This window comes from Aspergillus pseudotamarii (genome assembly GCF_009193445.1).
Source record: "Aspergillus pseudotamarii strain CBS 117625 unplaced genomic scaffold BDV38scaffold_12, whole genome shotgun sequence".
In the NCBI taxonomy this organism is placed as follows: domain Eukaryota; kingdom Fungi; phylum Ascomycota; class Eurotiomycetes; order Eurotiales; family Aspergillaceae; genus Aspergillus; species Aspergillus pseudotamarii.
This window is the reverse complement of record NW_022475026.1, coordinates 486,543-506,261: the sequence shown is the minus strand read 5'-3', so window position 1 is coordinate 506,261 and position 19,719 is coordinate 486,543. Positions and strand designations below refer to the sequence as shown.

At 48.0% G+C, this 19,719-nt stretch overlaps 6 protein-coding genes and 1 non-coding gene across 7 annotated transcripts; 2 read left to right on the top strand and 5 right to left on the bottom strand.

Annotated features, from left to right (window-relative positions):
• Window positions 1–1,240: 1,240 nt before the first annotated feature.
• Window positions 1,241–2,512, top strand: BDV38DRAFT_280328 (DUF4419 domain-containing protein; the record flags this gene model as incomplete). The annotated part of the gene is made up of 1 exon (XM_032059285.1): window positions 1,241–2,512. The coding sequence occupies one exon, from the start codon at window positions 1,241–1,243 to the stop codon at window positions 2,510–2,512; it is 1,272 nt and encodes a 423-aa protein (XP_031916395.1).
• A 2,344-nt stretch (window positions 2,513–4,856) lies between these two features.
• On the bottom strand, window positions 4,857–5,615 carry BDV38DRAFT_280326 (uncharacterized protein; the record flags this gene model as incomplete). The annotated part of the gene is made up of 1 exon (XM_032059284.1): window positions 4,857–5,615. The coding sequence occupies one exon, from the start codon at window positions 5,613–5,615 to the stop codon at window positions 4,857–4,859; it is 759 nt and encodes a 252-aa protein (XP_031916394.1).
• Window positions 5,616–7,400: 1,785 nt separating this feature from the next.
• BDV38DRAFT_269301 (tyrosine--tRNA ligase TYS1) lies at window positions 7,401–10,354 on the bottom strand (the record flags this gene model as incomplete). The annotated part of the gene is made up of 7 exons (XM_032056945.1): window positions 7,401–7,631; window positions 7,692–7,924; window positions 7,990–8,056; window positions 8,115–8,611; window positions 8,668–8,743; window positions 9,524–10,027; window positions 10,085–10,354. The coding sequence occupies 7 exons, from the start codon at window positions 10,352–10,354 to the stop codon at window positions 7,401–7,403; spliced, it is 1,878 nt and encodes a 625-aa protein (XP_031916393.1).
• A 1,057-nt stretch (window positions 10,355–11,411) lies between these two features.
• BDV38DRAFT_290549 (Arabinosidase A) lies at window positions 11,412–13,751 on the bottom strand (the record flags this gene model as incomplete). Its single annotated transcript, XM_032061510.1, has 7 exons — window positions 11,412–11,928; window positions 11,987–12,478; window positions 12,530–12,681; window positions 12,733–12,842; window positions 12,902–12,985; window positions 13,038–13,552; window positions 13,608–13,751. 7 exons carry the CDS (start codon window positions 13,749–13,751, stop codon window positions 11,536–11,538), a joined length of 1,890 nt encoding a protein of 629 aa, XP_031916392.1. The 3' UTR covers window positions 11,412–11,535.
• Window positions 13,752–15,367: 1,616 nt separating this feature from the next.
• Window positions 15,368–15,456, top strand: BDV38DRAFT_t74. The gene has a single exon. It is a non-coding gene; the product is annotated as a tRNA-Asp (tRNA).
• Window positions 15,457–15,710: 254 nt separating this feature from the next.
• Window positions 15,711–16,391, bottom strand: BDV38DRAFT_280322 (uncharacterized protein; the record flags this gene model as incomplete). Its single annotated transcript, XM_032059283.1, has 1 exon — window positions 15,711–16,391. One exon carries the CDS (start codon window positions 16,389–16,391, stop codon window positions 15,711–15,713), a length of 681 nt encoding a protein of 226 aa, XP_031916391.1.
• A 419-nt stretch (window positions 16,392–16,810) lies between these two features.
• BDV38DRAFT_280321 (major facilitator superfamily domain-containing protein) lies at window positions 16,811–18,529 on the bottom strand (the record flags this gene model as incomplete). The annotated part of the gene is made up of 5 exons (XM_032059282.1): window positions 16,811–17,183; window positions 17,243–17,876; window positions 17,943–18,015; window positions 18,077–18,315; window positions 18,418–18,529. 5 exons carry the CDS (start codon window positions 18,527–18,529, stop codon window positions 16,811–16,813), a joined length of 1,431 nt encoding a protein of 476 aa, XP_031916390.1.
• Window positions 18,530–19,719: the final 1,190 nt, after the last annotated feature.

The window sequence follows — 19,719 nt, the reverse complement described above, 5'->3', positions numbered from 1 at the left end:
AAGGAGCAAACATCTGCCCAAACCTGCCATCACGCCGTGCCCTTGTGTGGTACTTGAAACAAGGGAATGGGTTGGAAGGGGATAAATGTCACGGTAAACTTATGCGCTCGGGTACCTAAGGCTCGGGCGAATTGTCGGTCCACTCAGGTGCGGCTTGGACTGCTGATGTCTTTGATTGTACGGCGGACTAAATCGAGCTTCTGGACAATGTAAAATATTATCAACTTTACTAATATTAATGTACTATATATTAGCCAATTAGATCTATTTATTAGATTCTACTGTATAATCTATCAATAATAGTAGACTTTTTATTTGGGTTATTGACATTGACTAGTCCAGACCTGAAAATATATTCTCCTTTTATATTTTAATTCTATATTATTTTACTGCTTTTAAAAATTTCTTATTTCTAGATACTAGGGCCCCTACGTTTAGATACCACTGTCCCTAAGCTTAGATACTATCTCAAGTTTAGATATCACTCCCCTAAATATAGGGCCTAGTCTAGATTTACTACTATAATCTATTATCACTACTATTAATTTAATACAAAGTAGCAACAGTATCTCAGATTAAACTATTGTCTTAAATTTTCAGTAATAAATATACTATACAATAGTATATTTCAGGGCTTTTCTAAATCTAAATTTTAAAGTAGATGGCAGCCATGGCTGAATGATTTCGGTAAAATTGATCAAAAATCCATATAATTGTCCGCAAGCTCGATTTACTCCACCGTAGTTTTTGCAATAATACCTTGATTTATTGTTAACGTATGGTGTAACTGGTTCTCTTCAGTCTATACATGCAGTGATCTTGCACCACAATAGATATCCGTTATGTACTTATTTTTCCTTGGTGCGAACGTAAGGACCAAGCATCCGCTCGATGGGAGATGGTATCCGCCTCAAACCAGATTAGCAATGCATGAATAACCCACAGGCTTTCAACCGCGGGTTGGGGAAAGAATTGTCTTCAGATTTGGGCACTAATAACGGTTTGCTTTTGTGATACTTTAAAAATAGCATGTAATCATTGCTCGGAATAAGGGGAAACCATAAATGGCTCAATGATGGTACTACGTACTCGACTCTCATAGGATCAGAAATACGAGCCAAGCGCGGGATGAAGACACTGCGCCTCACTTGATCGGCATCGAGATGCTGCTATATCAGTTTATCCACCCTCCCATTCCATTAATCTCACAATTCCGAATGATTCAATCGCCCTCCAAAGAATGCCTGTCACTCTGACCACTGCGGGCCATGAAGCCCAAGGCTGGAAGAGCCCTAGGGTATCTAACTCGGAACAACTGTTCCAACAGTCGCGGCCCAGAGACTTCAATCGTAGCAAAAGGCTCATACAAAGCTCCTTCACACAAAATGTCTTCGACGATACCCATATCTCTGGATCCGAGCACGGCTTCGTATGGGCTGTCTATAGCGCATACAGCCATCACCACCATTTAACTCTACGACCTGACGATGTTTGGTTTTCGATCCTCTCACAGTTGAGATATTACATCCCCGCACATGCCGAAGAGCTACGATCCTTTTTCGTTTCCCACGAGGGGAAAAAGAAGCTCGAATTAGTCGCCGATGGGGACATCAAAACCGTCGATTTCGGAGCCCTCGCGCTATCTATGACCCAACTGGTCCAGGAAAACGTTAACGACCCCGACCTACGCACCTGGATTATGCCCAACTTTAGTACTACCACACAGACGGACCGCGTCGTGGCATCTGTATTGATGATGGGGGCCTTGCAGAAATACTTCGACTACGAGATAGCACTAGACTGCGGCATCCCAACCGTGACATTGCTCGGTGAGCGCGATGATTGGGAACAAATGTTGTGTAAACTGGATCCCATTTGCCGACTTGGAGAAGAACCTACGTGCTTTGTCTCCCTGCTGCGCCCGGTTCTCCGGCGATTTGTGGCTTCCTTTGACAACCCGACTTCGCCCGATATCATCGACTTCTGGAACAAATGCGCCCATAAATCTGGCGGAAGCGGAACCCATTATCTCTCGGGCTGGCTGACGGCGTTCTGCTTCTGGGACGATGAGGGTCGTTCGTTGTTCGGGCATGGTCCCCGGAAGGAGGTCTCGCTGGGTGAGTGGGATGGCGAATGCGCGGGATGTGAGCTCGACGGCATTTACTATCACCGGATGGACTCTTGGCAAATCCCAGCGGGGGTTGGGTCAGTCCCTGTCAATGTACGCGATTACGATAGCACTGAGCACAGTATGGTGATGTTGGCTGGTTTGCCTGGAATCCAAGCAGTGTCCTCTGGCCTTGATGGTTCGGGTCCTCTTGATTCAATCCGACCACTGTCCGGATGGTGGATTTATGAGAAGGAGGGCCTTGCGGAGGAGGAGAGACGGGAAGAAGAGGCGAAGGTGATTAATGAGGAATTGAAGGTTATGAGAGAGATGGATAATGACAAGTGCGATATGAAGCGCATGATCACATTGTTGAATAGGAGGGAAGAACTTCTGACTATGTAACGCCACAGCGGAGCAGTCAACGTCCTGTTCTCCGCTCCAGTAGCCTATATACCAATAGTTTCAAGCTCCGGAGTTGTTTTGGTTTCTGTATGCTCTCTGTATCCGGAAGTAGGATCTGAAGCCGCGGAGGCGTCTTGCGTGTGATGGATCAGATCTCCGAGTGGCGTGAGCGAAGCAAGTGTACTCCGCATGCCCAGAGACTCATGGGCTATAAAGCTACCAATAAGCCAGAAAAGATGTAAAGTATCACGACGGGGCTCCAGAACCGCAGATCAATGGCCTTCACCATGCTCTTCAATACTTCTTTATAGCTTGGCACGAAACACACAATTTTCTGTCAGCCAACAGTCCGAGGCCTGCCATAAGCTGCAGTGGCGAAATGACCTCTGAATACAGATGTGGACACATAGTTCAGCTGATTATCCAAGTATGTTGATTTTTATATTGTGGCCCCGAAGAAACGATGAGTAGACTGGCTGTTAAACGTGTATCCAGTGTGGAGCTCACACGGTCTGTGTCTGTTAGTAGTGAACAACGGTTATCAGCGGCTCAACAGTAACAACATTCGCCATCGTTTATCAATCCGAATATGGGAATTGATAGGAAATCTGCTTTATCATGAGATAGCCAAGTAAACCATGGACACCTGACCGCAATTCACGGGGTCTCCGGGGAGTCCGTGTCTCCGTCCCCACCAATGCAACCTTGTCCAATCAAGCCGGTAAACTTCACAAGAAGCCCAGGTCTATACCAAAATCGTGGTTGTCGTAGGGGCTTGGTCAGTTGTAGGAAGCTTCCCTATCTTCCCCAAGGCGAATTTGTAATGGCCGATCATGCTCTTTGGTCATGGAAGTGGATCTTATGTGGTCCACTTCACGAAGATAAGAGCCAGAGTATCAACCATGGCTTGTTTCTGGGGAAATGCGAGGTTGCCTCCCATATGTCATAAACCGCAAGGCCTATGGTACTTAGGGGTACCTTCTGCCCGGTGGGTATGGGGTAGAAGTTCCTCAGTCAGTCCGGGTCACAATTCTTCCATGCTTCCCGATTTGGCACCTTTCACCTTCTTTCCATATTGTCAGAACTACAAAACACTCTCGTAGAGGTATACGGGGGTATCCACATTGTACCACCAAGGCACGAACTCACGAAGAGCCGGAATGACTTGATGTGGATGCAGAAGCAGGGGGTGAGAGTCAGAATCTTCCAGACGACCTGAAGAAATCACACAAGCCAGAGGCAGATACAGATCCTTTTTGGCGACGAGGAGATGGGAGGGGTCCAATACCGAAAAATGAGCTGGCTGTGAGTTTCCCCTTCCGCCATCAAGCAGAGGTTTGCGCCATGTACGAAGTCTGCCTCGAGGCAATCGTGAAACTAGACAATGCGGAATATGTGACTAAGCTTGTCATACCTCCCTCTCGACAACATTATTAATCAGTTTCGACCAGTGATGAATGCTGAGAATATCTCCCTTGGGATTCTGTCATTTCTATCAGCCGTTGCAACACTAGGAATGGTACCATATGTATTTAACCCTAATACAAGCCACAACATCTAACCTAAAATCATCAGTGCCGCTGTTATCTTAGTACTCTTGTCTGTACTGTCCTGGTACACCGGGCCTTTAGTCGGACAATTCAAGCTACGCTATCCTCAAGTGCACAGCATGGCTGATGCTTGAGGGGTTATCTGGGGACCGGTTGGTCGAGAAATTGTGGGAATAGGTCAACTGCTTTTGTTGGTCTTTTTCATGTCAAGCCACATTCTTGCATTCAACATCCTGTTGAACGTGCTCACAGGGCATGCGACCTGCAGCATTGTATTTGGTGTTGTTGGATTGATCATAAACTTTTGATGACCTTGCCGAGAACAATGGAGAAGGTCTTCTGGTTTGCAATAGCATGTACGTATTACCTTCAACTCCTTTGAAGCACCTACGTCTGCTGACATGTCAACAGCATTTATTAGCATTTTCGTTGTGACGGTGGTCTTGATGGTTTCTGTCGGTGTGGAAGCTAAAGGCCCGATACAAAATGATGTCGCCAGATAGGATAGCTTTTACAAAACATTCCTGGCGGTAACGAACATCATCTTTGCCTACAGTAAGTCCACACATCCTGTTGATCAATTTTGACTGGCAACGCCAATCCAATCGTCCAGTCGATTTGTGTAAATTTCATATAAATGGACTTAGTGTCACAGGATTGATAGATTGACTACAGACATAGATATAAGACCGATCAGTGGACCTCAGTGTTTATCATTCCAACGACCAGGCAGGAGTGAATAAGGTAGTAAGAATGGAGGTTCTATCGACAGGAGAGCATGTCAGAAGATGGCCCTACCAGCCAATATCCTCTACGCGACATTCCTCGGCGACAATTGTACCCAGCAACGTCTTCGGATCCCCCTCGGTAGCGGCACGAATGATATTCATAGCGCCCTGACTTGCATCCTTGACACCATAACCGCCCGTGAAATTCGTCCGACAATAACCCGGGGACGTGGAGACGACCAGAATATTCTCTTTCTCGAGTGTCACACCCTCGACTGCCGTCAGCATGTTCAGAGCCGCCTTACTACTGCGATACTCAGGAAGACGCGCATGACGTGCACCGTACTCAGATGTCGGAGAGTAAGCGACACCCATCTGAGCCATGCCAGTGGTCACATTGACAATACGGCGGTCATGGTACTTGGAAGCCCTCAGGAGGGGCAGAAAGGTATCAATGATAACAGCGACGCCAAAGACATTAGTCTCGAAGACGGCGCGGAAGCTGTCGCGCAGGCTGAGGCTGGGATCTGTGGCGTTACAGATGGCTGCATTGTTGATTAAGATGTCAAGGCTGCCGAACTGATCCGAGACCGACTTTGCCGCTGCCATAATGGAAGCATCATCATTAGCATCGATGACTAAAGGGGTCAATGCCGAACTGTCTATCGTGGAATCGGATGCCAGTTGTTGGATCGCTGATTCTGCTTTTGATTTGGTTCGCGCTCCAACCAGGATGTGGTATTTGCCTGTCTTGACTAGTTGCTCTGCCGTGGAATAGCCAAGGCCTTGATTGGCTCCTGTGATGAGGACTAATGTCTTAAACATTATGTTGGGTGTGTTCACTACTCTAGCACCGGTAGATGCGTGTTCAAAAGTATGTTGTCCTGTAATGACTACTTATATAGGCTTCTTCTACCTGACCTGAGTTGTTAAATGTACAAGGAATGCCTTTGCTATGGATTATAAATCAAGAATACTGGCAGGTGTAACTTTCCCCCATACCTCCGGACTTAACGGAGAACCTGTTGCCAAATTCCGCTTTATATCCTTGTTAGGTCTCTTACAATGAAGAGTAGCCCCCAACCACAGGTTTCCTCTGGATTAAGGTGAAGATCATTGGCCCAACCTAGAATTGTGTATTGGCCTACATCGGACTTAAGAGTCACGATTTTCCACCGCCGCTATCTATTACATATGGGAATAGTGTAGTCTCTACTCTAGCTTTGAAGGAGTGAAAGCTCATCATTCTCTTAAGACGGACATGACGTCAATTGCGGCTGATACTCCTGGGTGAACTAGGGCAAAGCTAATCACGAGTGCTTCAGTCTTATAGTTTCCATGCTGGGTGGATCTACAGCATAAACCTTTTCGTGTGCTTTGTATTCTCAAAGCACATTCCTAAGAGGAATATGACGTTGTTTCATGAGCTATAACTAATGCGTAGCTAGCTGGATCATTGTGCAGACTTGTTCCTGCAAAAGGCCTCCATCTATAAGATACGGAAAAGGCATACAGCAGTCATTATGTGGTGGAGCCCAACGATTCGGGCATGGGCGGCTTTTCACCGTCTACCCGGGACTCACGAGTCACTTTCTTGGATACGTCTCCCGACCTGATAGAAGAGGAATCTAACATTTCCCAATAACATCACTAGCTAAGGTCTATTGAAGGATGAGTTGCTTTGTGGAACGCCAGGATGCAACAGCACAAATGATCAGTCAGTACACGCCAGTCAGACTCCCTCCCCTCAAGCCTGACTTTCTAATCTCTAATGTCTTATATCAGAAGCATGGGAAACTGAAACACTCCCTAGACTGGGGTAGAGCCCAAGGGGACTATGATTGCTAGGCTGCGGGCAAGCAGACTTAATACTCCCGCGCCCAGCATGGGAGGATTGCTCGCTTGCTTGGTGGCCAGCTGCCCTCAAAGACGTTTTCGGTGCGACCCATTCCTCAGCCATGGCGATCTCTTTGGATCTAAGTGCACTTGGCGTACTGGCATGATAAAATCTTCAAACAAACGCTTGCGGTGAACACAACCTCTCCATCAGCATCTCAGGAATTGATAATCGGCGAATGCGGCTTTGATAGTATCGATAATTACAACTTCGGCGACGCCAATGATAACGGCAGTTCGCATAAGAATGCTGCAAAGTCGATATAAGGTGTCGGTGAGTGGCGTGAATATAGGGCGGACAACGCAGGTGATGATAATAGGTCCGAGTCGAGTTTTGCCATCGGGAGCAATAGTGAGGGACAAAATTCTGACTTGACGATGCAGACTTAGTGATGACAGCGATGAAGGGCGGCAGGACTTTGATAAATCCACATAGAGATCCAGTTCAACACGCTCCACCTTTCTTTGCAAGGCACTGGTTGCTCTTTTTCTTGCTTTTATTTTCTGTTTTTGTTTTTAACCGGAAAATGCGGACACAGTTATCATATGCGGAGATTTCTTCGGCATGCGCCTTCCTCGCATCACTTAGCTTATGCTCGAATATATTTCTTAATAAAGACAAATTCTCATGAGTCATTGAAATGTGGTCTATCGCTGATATTCTGGATGAAGTGTATCTGACTTGACAAGTGAAAGGTAGAGCCTTACTCGAAACTACTTCTCCGTAGATTCAACACCGTTCGTTTGGGCCTGCTGCACCTTGGCACCCGGGAAGCGAGTGCCCCTGTCCTTGACCTTCTTCTGTTTCTTTTCCACAACCGGAGGCGGGTAGGCCTTCAAAGTGATCTCCTGCCATTCTGGGGAGGCTTGGTAGGCCGCTTGTATAGGTGCCATAAGGTCGATAAGACCCTGTGCTACAGCAGGCTTCAGGAGTTGTGGCGTTAACTATAGGGTGATTAGGTTAGTTTCCTGAGGCACAGAATGACACGGAAAGACCAAACATACGACATCGTTCATGTAATCTTCCTCAAGTTGCTTGATATCGGTGTAGACCAATGGCTCCTGATCTCTTCGCTCGACTCGAAATTCCTTCTTGCCCTTGAGACCGGCAGCGGGCAGGAGAACATATTCCACTAGTGCGATGACTCCGTTATCTTCGACGACCTTAGGGGTTGCTTCCGCTTTGCGAATCTTCTTCGAGATGCTCTCGGGTGGGTCTAGCAGATCAATCTTGCTGTCTGTTTCAAAGATCAGTATCAATCGCGACCTTTGGCGGAAAGAAGTGGGCTAAAATAAGAATTACCTTCAACGCTAGAACTCATCTTGGCGCCCTTCAACCCGCTGATCATAGGGTTGATGAGATGTGCGCGCTAGATGGGAATTGGTTAGCCTTCAAGAGATTTCCATCGCAATTAACGGGAGTTATACCTTGCGATATCCGATTTTAGGCAGCCATTCCGTGGCAGCGGTGAAGAGCTTCCTCTGGTCCATACCTCCGAGCTGGCAATCAACCTTCAGATGCTCCTCGTCTAGCACCTGAAGCACCGGGTAGAGAAGACCACTCAGAGGAGCATTCTCGGTCTGTTTGACAACCTCTGCGCCAGCCTTCTTCGCATCTGACTCGGAGATCAAACTTGACAAGCGATAGACGTCCATGACATATTCGGGGCTTTTTTGGTAGGAGCTGCCAAGAACAAACTCGAGCTTATCAGTGGGCACACCTACAGACTCGAGAATTGCCGTGATAACCTTGCTATAGTACTTGGCACGGTTCTCCACAAGCTCAAGCGGCGCCTTCAAGTTGTCAAGGAAGGCATGGACGTCGGCGAGCAGGACAACAACGTCGCATTGTGCACGGAGTAATTGAGCGATTTTGAGCGCAGCGAGGAAGTATCCAACGTGAGGTCTTCCCGTGGTAGCCGTACCTAATATGAAACGCAGGTTAGCTAGCGCATAACTGTGCATCTCGAGTGACTCTTACCCCAATAGATTCTAGGGTTTCGCTTTTCGATCAAGATGCTTTCAATCAACTCAGGGTTCAAGACCTCCGCGAGATTCTCGCGAATGAGATCAAACCGTGCCTGTGCTTCCGAGTCCATCGCGACGAGTCAGAGCGAGAAAATGAGACTTGTGGAGAGATGCGCAGGGAAAGGGAAAGGCGGCGTTGGTGGGCTGGTGGGATGGTTTTCTTAGGCGGGGGGGAAACTGTCGGATCAACATTTGTTCCGTTTGCCTCTTGAAGTTTTTTGAGTCAGAGGACAGGCGGTCAGGGGCGGCAGATAACCATCTTCATTTAAAGCGGCGTCTTATCATAGAGAGGACATCCATACATCATCAGGCAAGCCTGCTGAACTCAAGGTCTCACCTCATGCGACATATCCATATTCATAGCTGCCCTTGGTCGTAAAGCTTACAAGCGCCGCTATTGGATTTCAACAAGAGATTAACCAGTACAAGGCACTTGTTGTAGGCAAAATTCAATAGTACTATCGCTCCGGAACGCCAATCCATGAGAGATGTGGGCAAGACTACGACTCAATACACACAGGGTATCATTTAAAACAGTCTGTCAAAGGATCGACAACATAACTAATAGCCCCGTTCATCCATTAAAGCGAAACATTCCTAAACCAAGTCCATCACGGTGACCGCGGCCACACCAAATCCCTTGGGCTATTATTATTCACAGGACTCCCGAGGTCCCGATATGGTGCAATGGGTGACGCCTCAGCGGTGGTACTCCGATCCCCAATATGGAACTTCTTTGACGCGAGGATATCCGTTCTACGCAATATAAGGTTTTTGCACGGTACCAGACAAGACAAGTAAACTTACACCATAACCAGCGGGAACAAGCATTCCATCGTATACGCAAACCGATCAAACTGGCCCGCCACTGTCGTGGCTGTTTGCGATGTTGCCTGCAACGAATACGTGACTGCACGGGTGATCCCGATGATGCAGAGGCTAGCGACGCGCATCTCGGTTGTGCGGAGCATATACCGGAAGACCAGTCTCGTGGAGGAAACTTTAGGAGAGGCACGGTATGCCTTGTGGAGAAGGCGAATCAGAAAGAAAGAACTGCATGTTTCGACCAATGCGATAGTCGTGAAGTAGCCGACATGCAGATAATCGATTCGGTGTTGTAATGGGCCGGCAGAATGGGAGGACACGCCTTCTTCAGTGATTTCGAGGACTCTGCTGGCGAGTATAGCCATTCGGATGGAGCCAATGGCAACCATGAAAAACCAGAAAAGGGAAAGGAAGAGTACCCGGGTCGAGTCCCGGAGAGTGTGTAGTAGTATTTGGTAGCTGTAGAAGGAAAGGCCTGCTTCTTGCACCTATTATCTAGTTAGCAAGGCATCCGGTCACCAAAGTTGACCGAGTGATGGACTCACCAGCCAGAGGATATCGGCAATGGCACTGGCGGCTGCTCGGTCTCCAGTAGGAGATGATGTGTAGAAGGAAAAGTAGCAGAGTCCGTTGGCCACGGCACCAGCTGCGGAGACGATGGTGGGGATAAAGCTCAAGGGGGTGGGCCGTGTGATGACCATGGTCCAGATACTCAGTAGTGTTGTGAACAGTCCAATGCTGCTTAGAATCGACCAGCTTAACTCATAGTAGCTGGCGATTTCCGGAGAGCCACCGGCTGATGTGTGGGTATCCATTGCTTCCACGCTTGTACTATGTCAACCGAATTTTCCTTTTAACGGCAAAGACTGCAAGAACCCTCCCTCCTCCTCAGCATTCCTATGAAGCAGAATCACGAGTCTAATCAATTTTGTCCCGAGACATAGAGATAAGCAGCAACGGGGGGGTTCAGGTAATTATATAAATCGTGTCTCTTCAAAAGAAATACCGCCAAAGTTGACCTGGGTTGGACACGAACGGCGTGCAGTTCATTCCCCGCACTATCCACATTTCATGAATAGGGCGTCCGCGATAATCTGGGGAAAAACTGGGGTCGATCCACGCAGTACGGATGAAATGCCGCGTCCAAATATTAGCCTTAGGCCCTTAGCGACGGATAATTTAATCCCCAACGCATAGCGGCTTTGACGGGTATTAAGTATTTCTTCCGTCAATCTCGCACGTTTCTCGTCCATTAGCCCGGCTGATTGAACTGGTGAGCTGTGCGTTCGTGTTCCTGCTGACGAATACACTAACCTGGCTTAGAATGATTGAAGTTAGGATGCTTGCTAGTCCGAACGTTGACTCGAACTAGGGCTCGGTGGATATACCCGTCGTGGCTTGTAAGCCCGACCCCATAAAATATAGCCGAGCAGACGGCGGACTCAATCGAGGTTCCGAACATCAACGCAACTGTATTTCAGCCAATTAAATCTATGTAAAATATTTCATTATATTACCTACCAATCATAATAGCTGAAATAATCGGCTAGTCCATCTTCGAGGATATTTACCGCTTTTATGCTTTCCATGAATCCTGCAGGTACTTTTATGGCTTCCTAAAGCTTTCATCTTTAGGTGCTGTGATCCCCTATAAATATTGCTATTATTACTAGTACTATATTAAGATCCGTATTTAGCTATAAGTTCTATCTATACTTAAGTAAAGAAAGAATCAATACAGTAGAGAATAGACTGGATGGTATATGTTGTGTTCTATAGAACGCTACTAAATAAGTGCGTGGCTTAATGTAAACCGCTGAGGTTTCGGTAAAAAAAAAAATATTAAAGAAAAGGCCATTGTCCGGAATATCGGTTTAGTCCGCCGTATGAGCGTAAACTAGGCTAATAACATACGCCAAGGTTCAAGGTAAATACGAGACATGCAAAAGGAAAGGATTAACATTCAGATATACTTTATCCCATTTTGCTCCCGCACTCAATTAGCAGCCAGAACACCCACCGACCAAGCCGGCAGCGTGAAAGTAAATTTGCCATCAGTCGCCTTCACATCCGACTCACTTGGCGTCACCAGAGTTTGAGTATCAGAGTTGAACGCCTTCGGATCACTGTCTGCAAGAACCGTCAATTTTCCGCCCGTCTTTCCGGAGATGGACACGGTGATCTCCTGGGAATCAGCTCCATAGTTGGCCAACTTGACGTAATACTTGTCCCCAGCACTGGAGGCAACCCAGTAAACGGGTCCGAAGGCAGAATCAGACGTTACATCATGGATTGTGTCTCCCCGGTTCACAGAGAACATCTGCTGCACGTAGTAGCTGGTAGTTTCGATGACCGTGCTGGGGTTCTGTGTGAAAGCAATGAGATTCGGCTATACTCAAGTCAGCTCTCCGTTTTACCCTTTTATTCTGTGGGGGCGATTCACATACCGTCCATTGGGTAGAGTTCACCAATTGCAAAAGGGGGGCATACGCCGCCATCTTAACGACATCGCTGTTCCTCTCAATGCCGATCATGTACACGGCCTCAGCAACGGATCCTTGCAGGAAAGGCCAGTCGTTGTCCTGCTGGCACGAATACTCCCCGATGAAGTACGGGACGGATCGATCCTTGTTATCGAATTGGCTGAACAGCCCCACGAGATTATCAGAAGTGTTGTAGTTATGGTAGTCCACCCAAGCGCCTTCTGGCAGCTTGCTGGGCAGGCAAGATGATTGGTCGGTACTAGCGATGATGGTGAGATCCGGGTAGGCAGCGTGGATCGCGTCGTAAAAGGCAGTGAAGCGCTCTACGTAGGATTCACAGCCGCCGCCCAGCATATCCTCGTTACCGATCTCAACCATGGTAAGTTTCCAGGGTTCTTTGCGCCCGTACGATGCACGGAGGGAGCCAAATTTCGTGCTTGAGTCGCCAAGGATGTACTATGATCCTGTCAGTGCCTATCCCTAGAAGCAATGGGGCAGGGAACATACCTCAAGCTCATTCAGCACATCATCGATGTAAGGCTTCAGGGCGTCGCCAGTGATAGGTGTGTTACCACCGGACTCAAGAGCAAAGCCCGCCCAGACACCCAGGACCGGGGTAAGTTCCATATCCTCGCACCAGTAAAAATACTCATCAAGGCCTAACCGGTCGGTCAGGTTTCGTTACATTAACATGTTTGAGATGCACTTACCCAGTCCGTCTGTGTTGTAGTATGACCAATCGCCTTGGCGTCCGGGGCGGTTTTCCACGGGGCCGATCGTTTCATTCCACTTCCACCTCCGAGCTTCACTTGCACCCTCACTGCATCCGTTAATTCGTGTCCTTCCAGAGCACCTGGGGCCAGGAAGGCGAAGACTCACAGATTGTTACCTCCAGGGAATCGCAAAAAAGATCCCTTCATGTCTGCCAAAGGCTGAGCCACCTGAGGCTTGAGCCCGTTAGACCTACAAACGATATCAGTACCATTCATCACGCCACAGAACGCAAGACACAAACCTTGACTTGTAAGTCTCAGGGAAAAGCTCCAAGAGCCCGAAGTTCAAGGAGGAACCACCAACCGACGCTCCGTCAATCGTGAGCTCATAGAGAACAGCGCCATCAGGAGCCTTCTTGGTAGGGATCTTTGCTGTGACCTGGGTAAAGTTGCCCGAGTTCGAAGACGGCGAGATCTTCGTCGAACCATACTCGGTCCCAGTGTTGTTGCCCACCAGTCGAACCGTAATCTCGCCGGAGAAGTCACCCTTGATCCAAAAGGTGTTCAAGAATTCGCTTCCATCTACTGGAACACCCCAGTAACCTTCGTTGGTGAATCCTACAGCACCAGATGCACCCTGTTTGACGTCGAGTTTCAGACTATGCGGGATCGCTTCGGTCAGGGGGTTCTGCGCGTCAACGGCGATAGTGGCATCGCCGACTGCAGCCCACGCAGTCAGGTCAGGTTCGCTTCCCTGCAAACCATTATTGCGCAGCAGCTGACCATAAATACCCCCGTCCCCGGAATGGTTAATGTCCTGGTTGGTTTGATTAGCCATGAAGCTCCTTGCCCGGTGTGCCAGGGTCGCATACTTCGAACATGAAGCCATACAAGATGGGGCTCGACGAGTTTCCTTTCTCTGTGGAAACTTCTAGAGAAACACCATACGCATGCTGGACTAAGGAAAACAGAAAGGGCAGGGCACTGAGCCCCGACAGAGTCGAGAACGCCACCATAGTGAAATTTGTGATGTGGTGCTTGAGACTGGGAACATCATTCGGCGGCCATGCTCCATGACTTTATATGCTCTCCTGGAGACAATTAACCGTTCTGGGGCCTCGAAAATGGAGAATGACGCAGAAAGCCGTATGGGAGTGATGGAGGCATTCAACCGAGAGTGGAGAGAATATGGGGAATGCGGAATGCCCGATCATAACTGTGGTGTGCGATACCCACACAAAAACATGCTGTGCGACTTTTTACGATGACAGCCAAGGCTATCACGCTCTGAAGTCTCAGTCACAATACCTGGTTTTAGTAACCTTTTGGCCAATCTAGTTTCTCAGCCTAGCCCACCGCCATATCCGGGGTGTATCCGAGGTATATCAGTAGTTCGTGGATGGACTATAGTGGATCATACGACATGTCGATCTTTGTCCATTTCCAGTGAGACAGCGAGTTATTTCAGGTACCGAACGATTAATTCCAAAGCCAGGTACCAGTGTAAAACCTCGGAGAAATCTAACTTCTACCATCTGTGGTACAGGAAAGCTCACACCCACCGCCACCCCAAATTCTTAGAACAAAACAAGCTTTATGGCTGCCATTATACCACTGCCCAGCGATTTCTTGTCTCAAGAAGGCGTCGGGGTGGGCCGAGCAAGGTACTCCCAGGGCTACCAGAATAATGAATCAGTCAGGCATCATGTCAACCTCCGCAGTACTCCACTATCGCGACCACAGACCGAAGGAAGCAAAGCGCTGTGGGCAATATCGCGCCGGTGCCTCTTCGCACCTACTCCGGAGTACAGGATCTTGGCACAACCCACAGGCGATTGGCTCGGTCCCAGCTTAAGGCGGAGAACAATATAATTTAGTTCCTGAGTCCATGCACGATGATGTCGGTTGTGCATTCCCCCTCTTTATTCGCCTCCGCATGGGTTCTGCAGAGCGACGCTCAGGGCAAAACCCCGGCGGGGACGGAGTGCCCTGTCGATCATCTGCCGAAACTACGAGTCGCGTGTCTTGAAAGTCTCACTCGGCTATTGAAAAGCATATGTTGGCTGACGTTATGTACAAAATGAATGTACGCTGAATCAGCCAATCTATATTTCTCGCGGCTATTCGCGAGCCGAGTCAGGGGTGAAGGAGGGGAGCGACAGACATCAAAGCCGTTGTGCAGGCCCTGCAACAGGCTGCATGCATGCTAATCGTATCTTCTGAAACGAGCATCGCGCATCCTTTTGTTGGGGCAGTCTAACAAGGCTTTCAGATCGATCGTAGTAGATTGATACATATCGTAGCTCGAGGGTAACTGTAACATATCACACGTGATGCCAATTCTAACAGAATGAGAATAGTATAGGAAAAATATATAGTTCCAGCGTGTTACACAGCAACACTGGCAGTCATAATTATTGCTAGATTCTACAACGACATACCAAGAGCACAAATAGCTGTGATACAAGATATGGAATTAGTAATATAATAGTTTGTAATGAATACAGATAGGTGTTGGACCGTTGTCTAGGAGGGGAGGGGGTAGAAGAACTGTGAACTGAGTTGTGATCGGATTTCTAATTTTGTAAATTTTGTGATATAAATATAGATAAGAGACTATTTTCTCAACAATTCCTCGATGGTCTAACGGTCATGATTTCCGCTTGTCATCTCAAATGAGAACAAGCGCGGGAGACCTGGGTTCGACTCCCAGTCGGGGAGATCTTTTTTTCCTGCTGCCGATTCTTAACAACTAATCTCATAAGGCGCTTTGTAACATTTTGTATCTTTTCAAGGTCCTCTTCTTTCGTGTCCTTCTCTTTCTGGCTTTTCTCTAGACGGGATGCAATACCTGCACGCGCGTGACTAGACAAATCTTCATTTTTCGACCCCTTTTTATGTGGTGTTTTCTTTTTTAGGAAATTAACGAAAAAGAACCAAAGAAATCCCAACAAATATAGCATGAATCATAACCACTACCACTGCCGATGATCACGCTTAACCGTAGAATGACACCCCTCCAGCAGATTAAACATCATGTCCACTACACTCGTCGGCTCGCCTTCGACCCACGAGCATTGACGAGGAATGTATACAGGATCATACACCAACAACCCATAGTTTTCGTTTGCATCAAGAACCGACCCGTCATTAAGTAAGATTACCGGGTTTACTGGGCGATGTAAGAGGGTAGAAGAGAACTTCCGTATCCCGTAGAGTACTCTAGCCTCATAAGATCCCATCGCATCAGCAAGATGTTGCATCCGTAATTCCTCAACTGGCATAATCTCCACCACATCATCTTGATTCTCTGAGTGAGCGTGACGTATTTTGATAAACGACACGGGTGGCTGCTGAGGTAGCATCCTTCGCCAGCTGGCCCCGGGACGAAGTAAGCATGGTTCCGCCGTGAGGGTAGTGAACTTGCCGATAATTTCTCTAATAAATGGATTCTTGGTGCTTGACTGATGCGGGTTCTTGGACGGGTTGAAGAACAGCGTGGTCTGAATACGGGGCGGCCTTTTGATGAGCTCATGCCATTTATAACATACGAGCTGGGTGGAGGTCAACAGGGTTCGTGCGTCTGTTTCCAAAAGGATCTGCTCAAGAATTTCCACCAGGTGAAAGATCATATGTGGCTCGTTTCTTTGCTCCATGTTTAGCTTTTTGTGAGCAATGAGTGATGGTCTATAACATTCAGGTACTGACAGATACGGCTGAGCAATGTTAAAAAATTATTGGTTCTAGCTACCAATGGATGTGGACATCATGGTGAAGATGTTTCCCAGGCAATAGATTTGTGATGATGTCTCTTTTAGTAGCCACGTTGTTACTTAGTGTTTGCATGGCACGCCAGCTCTGCATAGCCTGAACAAAAGCAGCGTTGCACAAGAAACACATTCACATCTACCTTGTCTAGTTGAGTCTTTCAACCAACATTTCAGTTAAACCACGTAGGAAAATTATGTTTCCGTTGTATTATGCCAATAATTAGTTGTCGGGGCCTCTATCATTAACTAAGTCGTAAAATTACATGTTGAATGTGAAATGTTAATGTCAAGTCACTCAAGGGTCATCAGGTGCGCGGATCCGCATAGTAGCCCAGATCATCTGCGTGCTCCTGTATGCGCGGCAGCTTCGGCGGCAGATCTCTTTCAGGATCATCCTGGATGTCCTTGTTGATAGGATCCTCTGGAGTCCGGTTTGGTTCCTTCACAAGCCAGGAAGCATAAGTGGTGAAGGGTACGCTGACCCAGAACACCACAAACGCGACGATGAGGTTAGCCATGAGGGAGACGTTCGCGCTGGCACCAATGCCGAATGCGATAGCAAAGCCCAGACTCTCAAATGAACGGAGAATTCCGGTGGTATATGCCAGGACATCGACGTGGATATCATATGTTCCCAGAATCCAGTACGTCCATACCACTGATGCTTGGCTTCCAACACTAAATCATCCAATATGTTAGTAACGAGTCTCTCTGGCTTCATCAGAGAATGTACATACCCAAATAGACAATAGGCCGCGATCGCCTTCCCGTATCCTGGGTCATAGATGTCCAAAGATGGGCTGGGACTTTGCTTTTGCAGGTCCGTCTGCATGACAAAATTCAAGACCCACTGCGGGATAAACACAGCGACCATCGTTAGCCAGCCCGCAATCGCGGTTCCCCGTCTCGTTCTGAAGATCTTTTGCGAATCCAACAGCCAGCCCCAAAGCACCGTAGCAAAAATGCCGACCACGGTTTGGACGAATCCAGCCAGGGTCCGACCTCGAACCGAGAAGTATTCCGTCAGATAGTTTCCCTGGTATGTTTGGCTCCACCGCACGGTGATGAAGATGGGAATCAAAAGTAGCATGTACTTCTGCTTGGTCGCTTTCCAAAATCCCTTCAGGCCTTCCTTGAGGGTGATACGATTTTCGTCGGAGCTGAATGTCGGTTTGGTTCCGTCTTTGCGAATTAGCTTGTGCGCGGGAGCGACGGTTAACGCGAGGGGGAGACCGGCGCAGCTGAGTCCGATGAGAACGAGGTATGTCTTAGGGCTGATGCTGCCCTTGCTGGATGTGTCCATATTGAGCGCGAGTTGAATAGCGTTTCCAATGACCGATCCGAGCTTGTTCAGCGCCATCCAGATACCGGCTATCAGCTTTGTTAGCGAGGGTGTGTCTCACTGGAAGTCGCGATTACAGCATAGATGGCACTTACTATAGGTACCGCGATTCTCAGGTTCAGGATAACCGACAGCAATAGCAGCCTCCGAGACCCATAATGCGGCACCCTACACACAAATCAGCATTCACACATCTCCCTAACCAGCCAGAACGAATACCGTAGCATACCGAGAAACCACAAGTCACCGACCCAAAGAGTAAAAACCACTGGGTACCAAAGACACTATTGCAATATAATGCTGCGAAATAGGGCACATAACCGAGAGTCCCGGCGACCAGAACCCATTTCAGACTGAACCTGTTCCCGGCGATCGCGAATAACGGGCATGTCACGATCATGATCACGTATGTGATGACATTGGAGGCATTGACGAAATACGGGGTCGCTAGACCACCGGCTCCCAATCCTATCGCAAGATCAGTTTCTGTATTCCTCCCTTTCTTTTCTTCCCCCTTTTTTTTTTCCAAAATTTTTCCCCCTCGGCTTGCGATAGCGATAAGGAACTAACCGTTCAATGCATCCCAAATACCGGGCTGGGTGAAACTAATAAGACCCAAGGCAATAGCCTGATACAGGGTCCCGCGATACCAGCGGTGCAACGACTCCCAAAGCCCAGCCATGGTCTCAACCCAGAAAGAACTCTGACAAAGACATTGACAATGGCGATCGGAGACGATATTTAGTATGCAGACAGGTTTATCCTCAGCAAATTGCCAGCGACCCACCTCCGATGTCGTGATTGCGACCAACGCTATGCGATAAGAAGACATTAGGGCGCGGGTTTGAATCCATGTGTCATGAATACCCACTTGGTGTCGGCTTTGAGGCGAGGCCGTTGGACAAGAAACTCCCAATTGCCGGGCGCTGGCAATTAAGCGATGAGGAGCCCCATTCGGCTCCCCCAACTTTCTTTTCGACAAGCCAATAAGCTCGGTTTTGCAGAGTCTTAGTCTGGACCTGCCCTGGATCGTGACTCGTGAGTCATTTCCTTTTGTATTCTATTTCCTTTCTGGGCATTTTGTTCGATAGTTCCCAGACTAATGGGGTTATGGATTCTCTTGATAAGTTGATATTCTGCGCCATCGGATGGGTTCACGGCACGTGTGGATAAGGGTATTGCCCTATCAATGAGGAACCATCGACCTTCTAGAAAGACTTTAATCATCCAACGAACTGCTATCTGCTTGGAAGAAGTACCAGAGCTAGAAGCATCACTGGTTTTGGACTCAGCCGATGATTCGACATCAATGTTGAATTGAGTCTTGAGCTCAGCACTAACCTCAACATCAAGCTTAGCTTCAAATTCCAATCAGAAGGAGCACCAGATGAGAATTGCTCCGCTGCGGACCTTCCATCTAGGCGGACCAAAACGAGTCAAAGAAAGCGTCGATCCCCGGACCTGGAAGTCTGAAATAGGCATAGGAAAGACCTTCCTAGCTTTCTTGTACTGGAGTGAACCGCCCGGAGCCTCATACTTATATTTACCTAAACCACACGCCGACGGTCCCTATGAGCCCCACAGGTGGGTGAACCATCATAGGTGCTGTAAGCTATAGTTAGACAAACGAACAAACAACAACTGGTGATCTGATGGTTCTGTCTTGGTGTCGACTGCTTTGTCAACGAGCTCAGCACTACCACACTGGTCAAATCTGGGACAAAGTCCCATATAACTCACTTTTGGGACACCATGATGTAAAACATACCTTTGAAGCCTCACGGTCATGTACTGCTGCAAATGAAAATAGGGAAAATAGTAGAATCGAGAAAGAGATGTGAGCAAAATTAGATGACCCCGAGATTCGCCAGG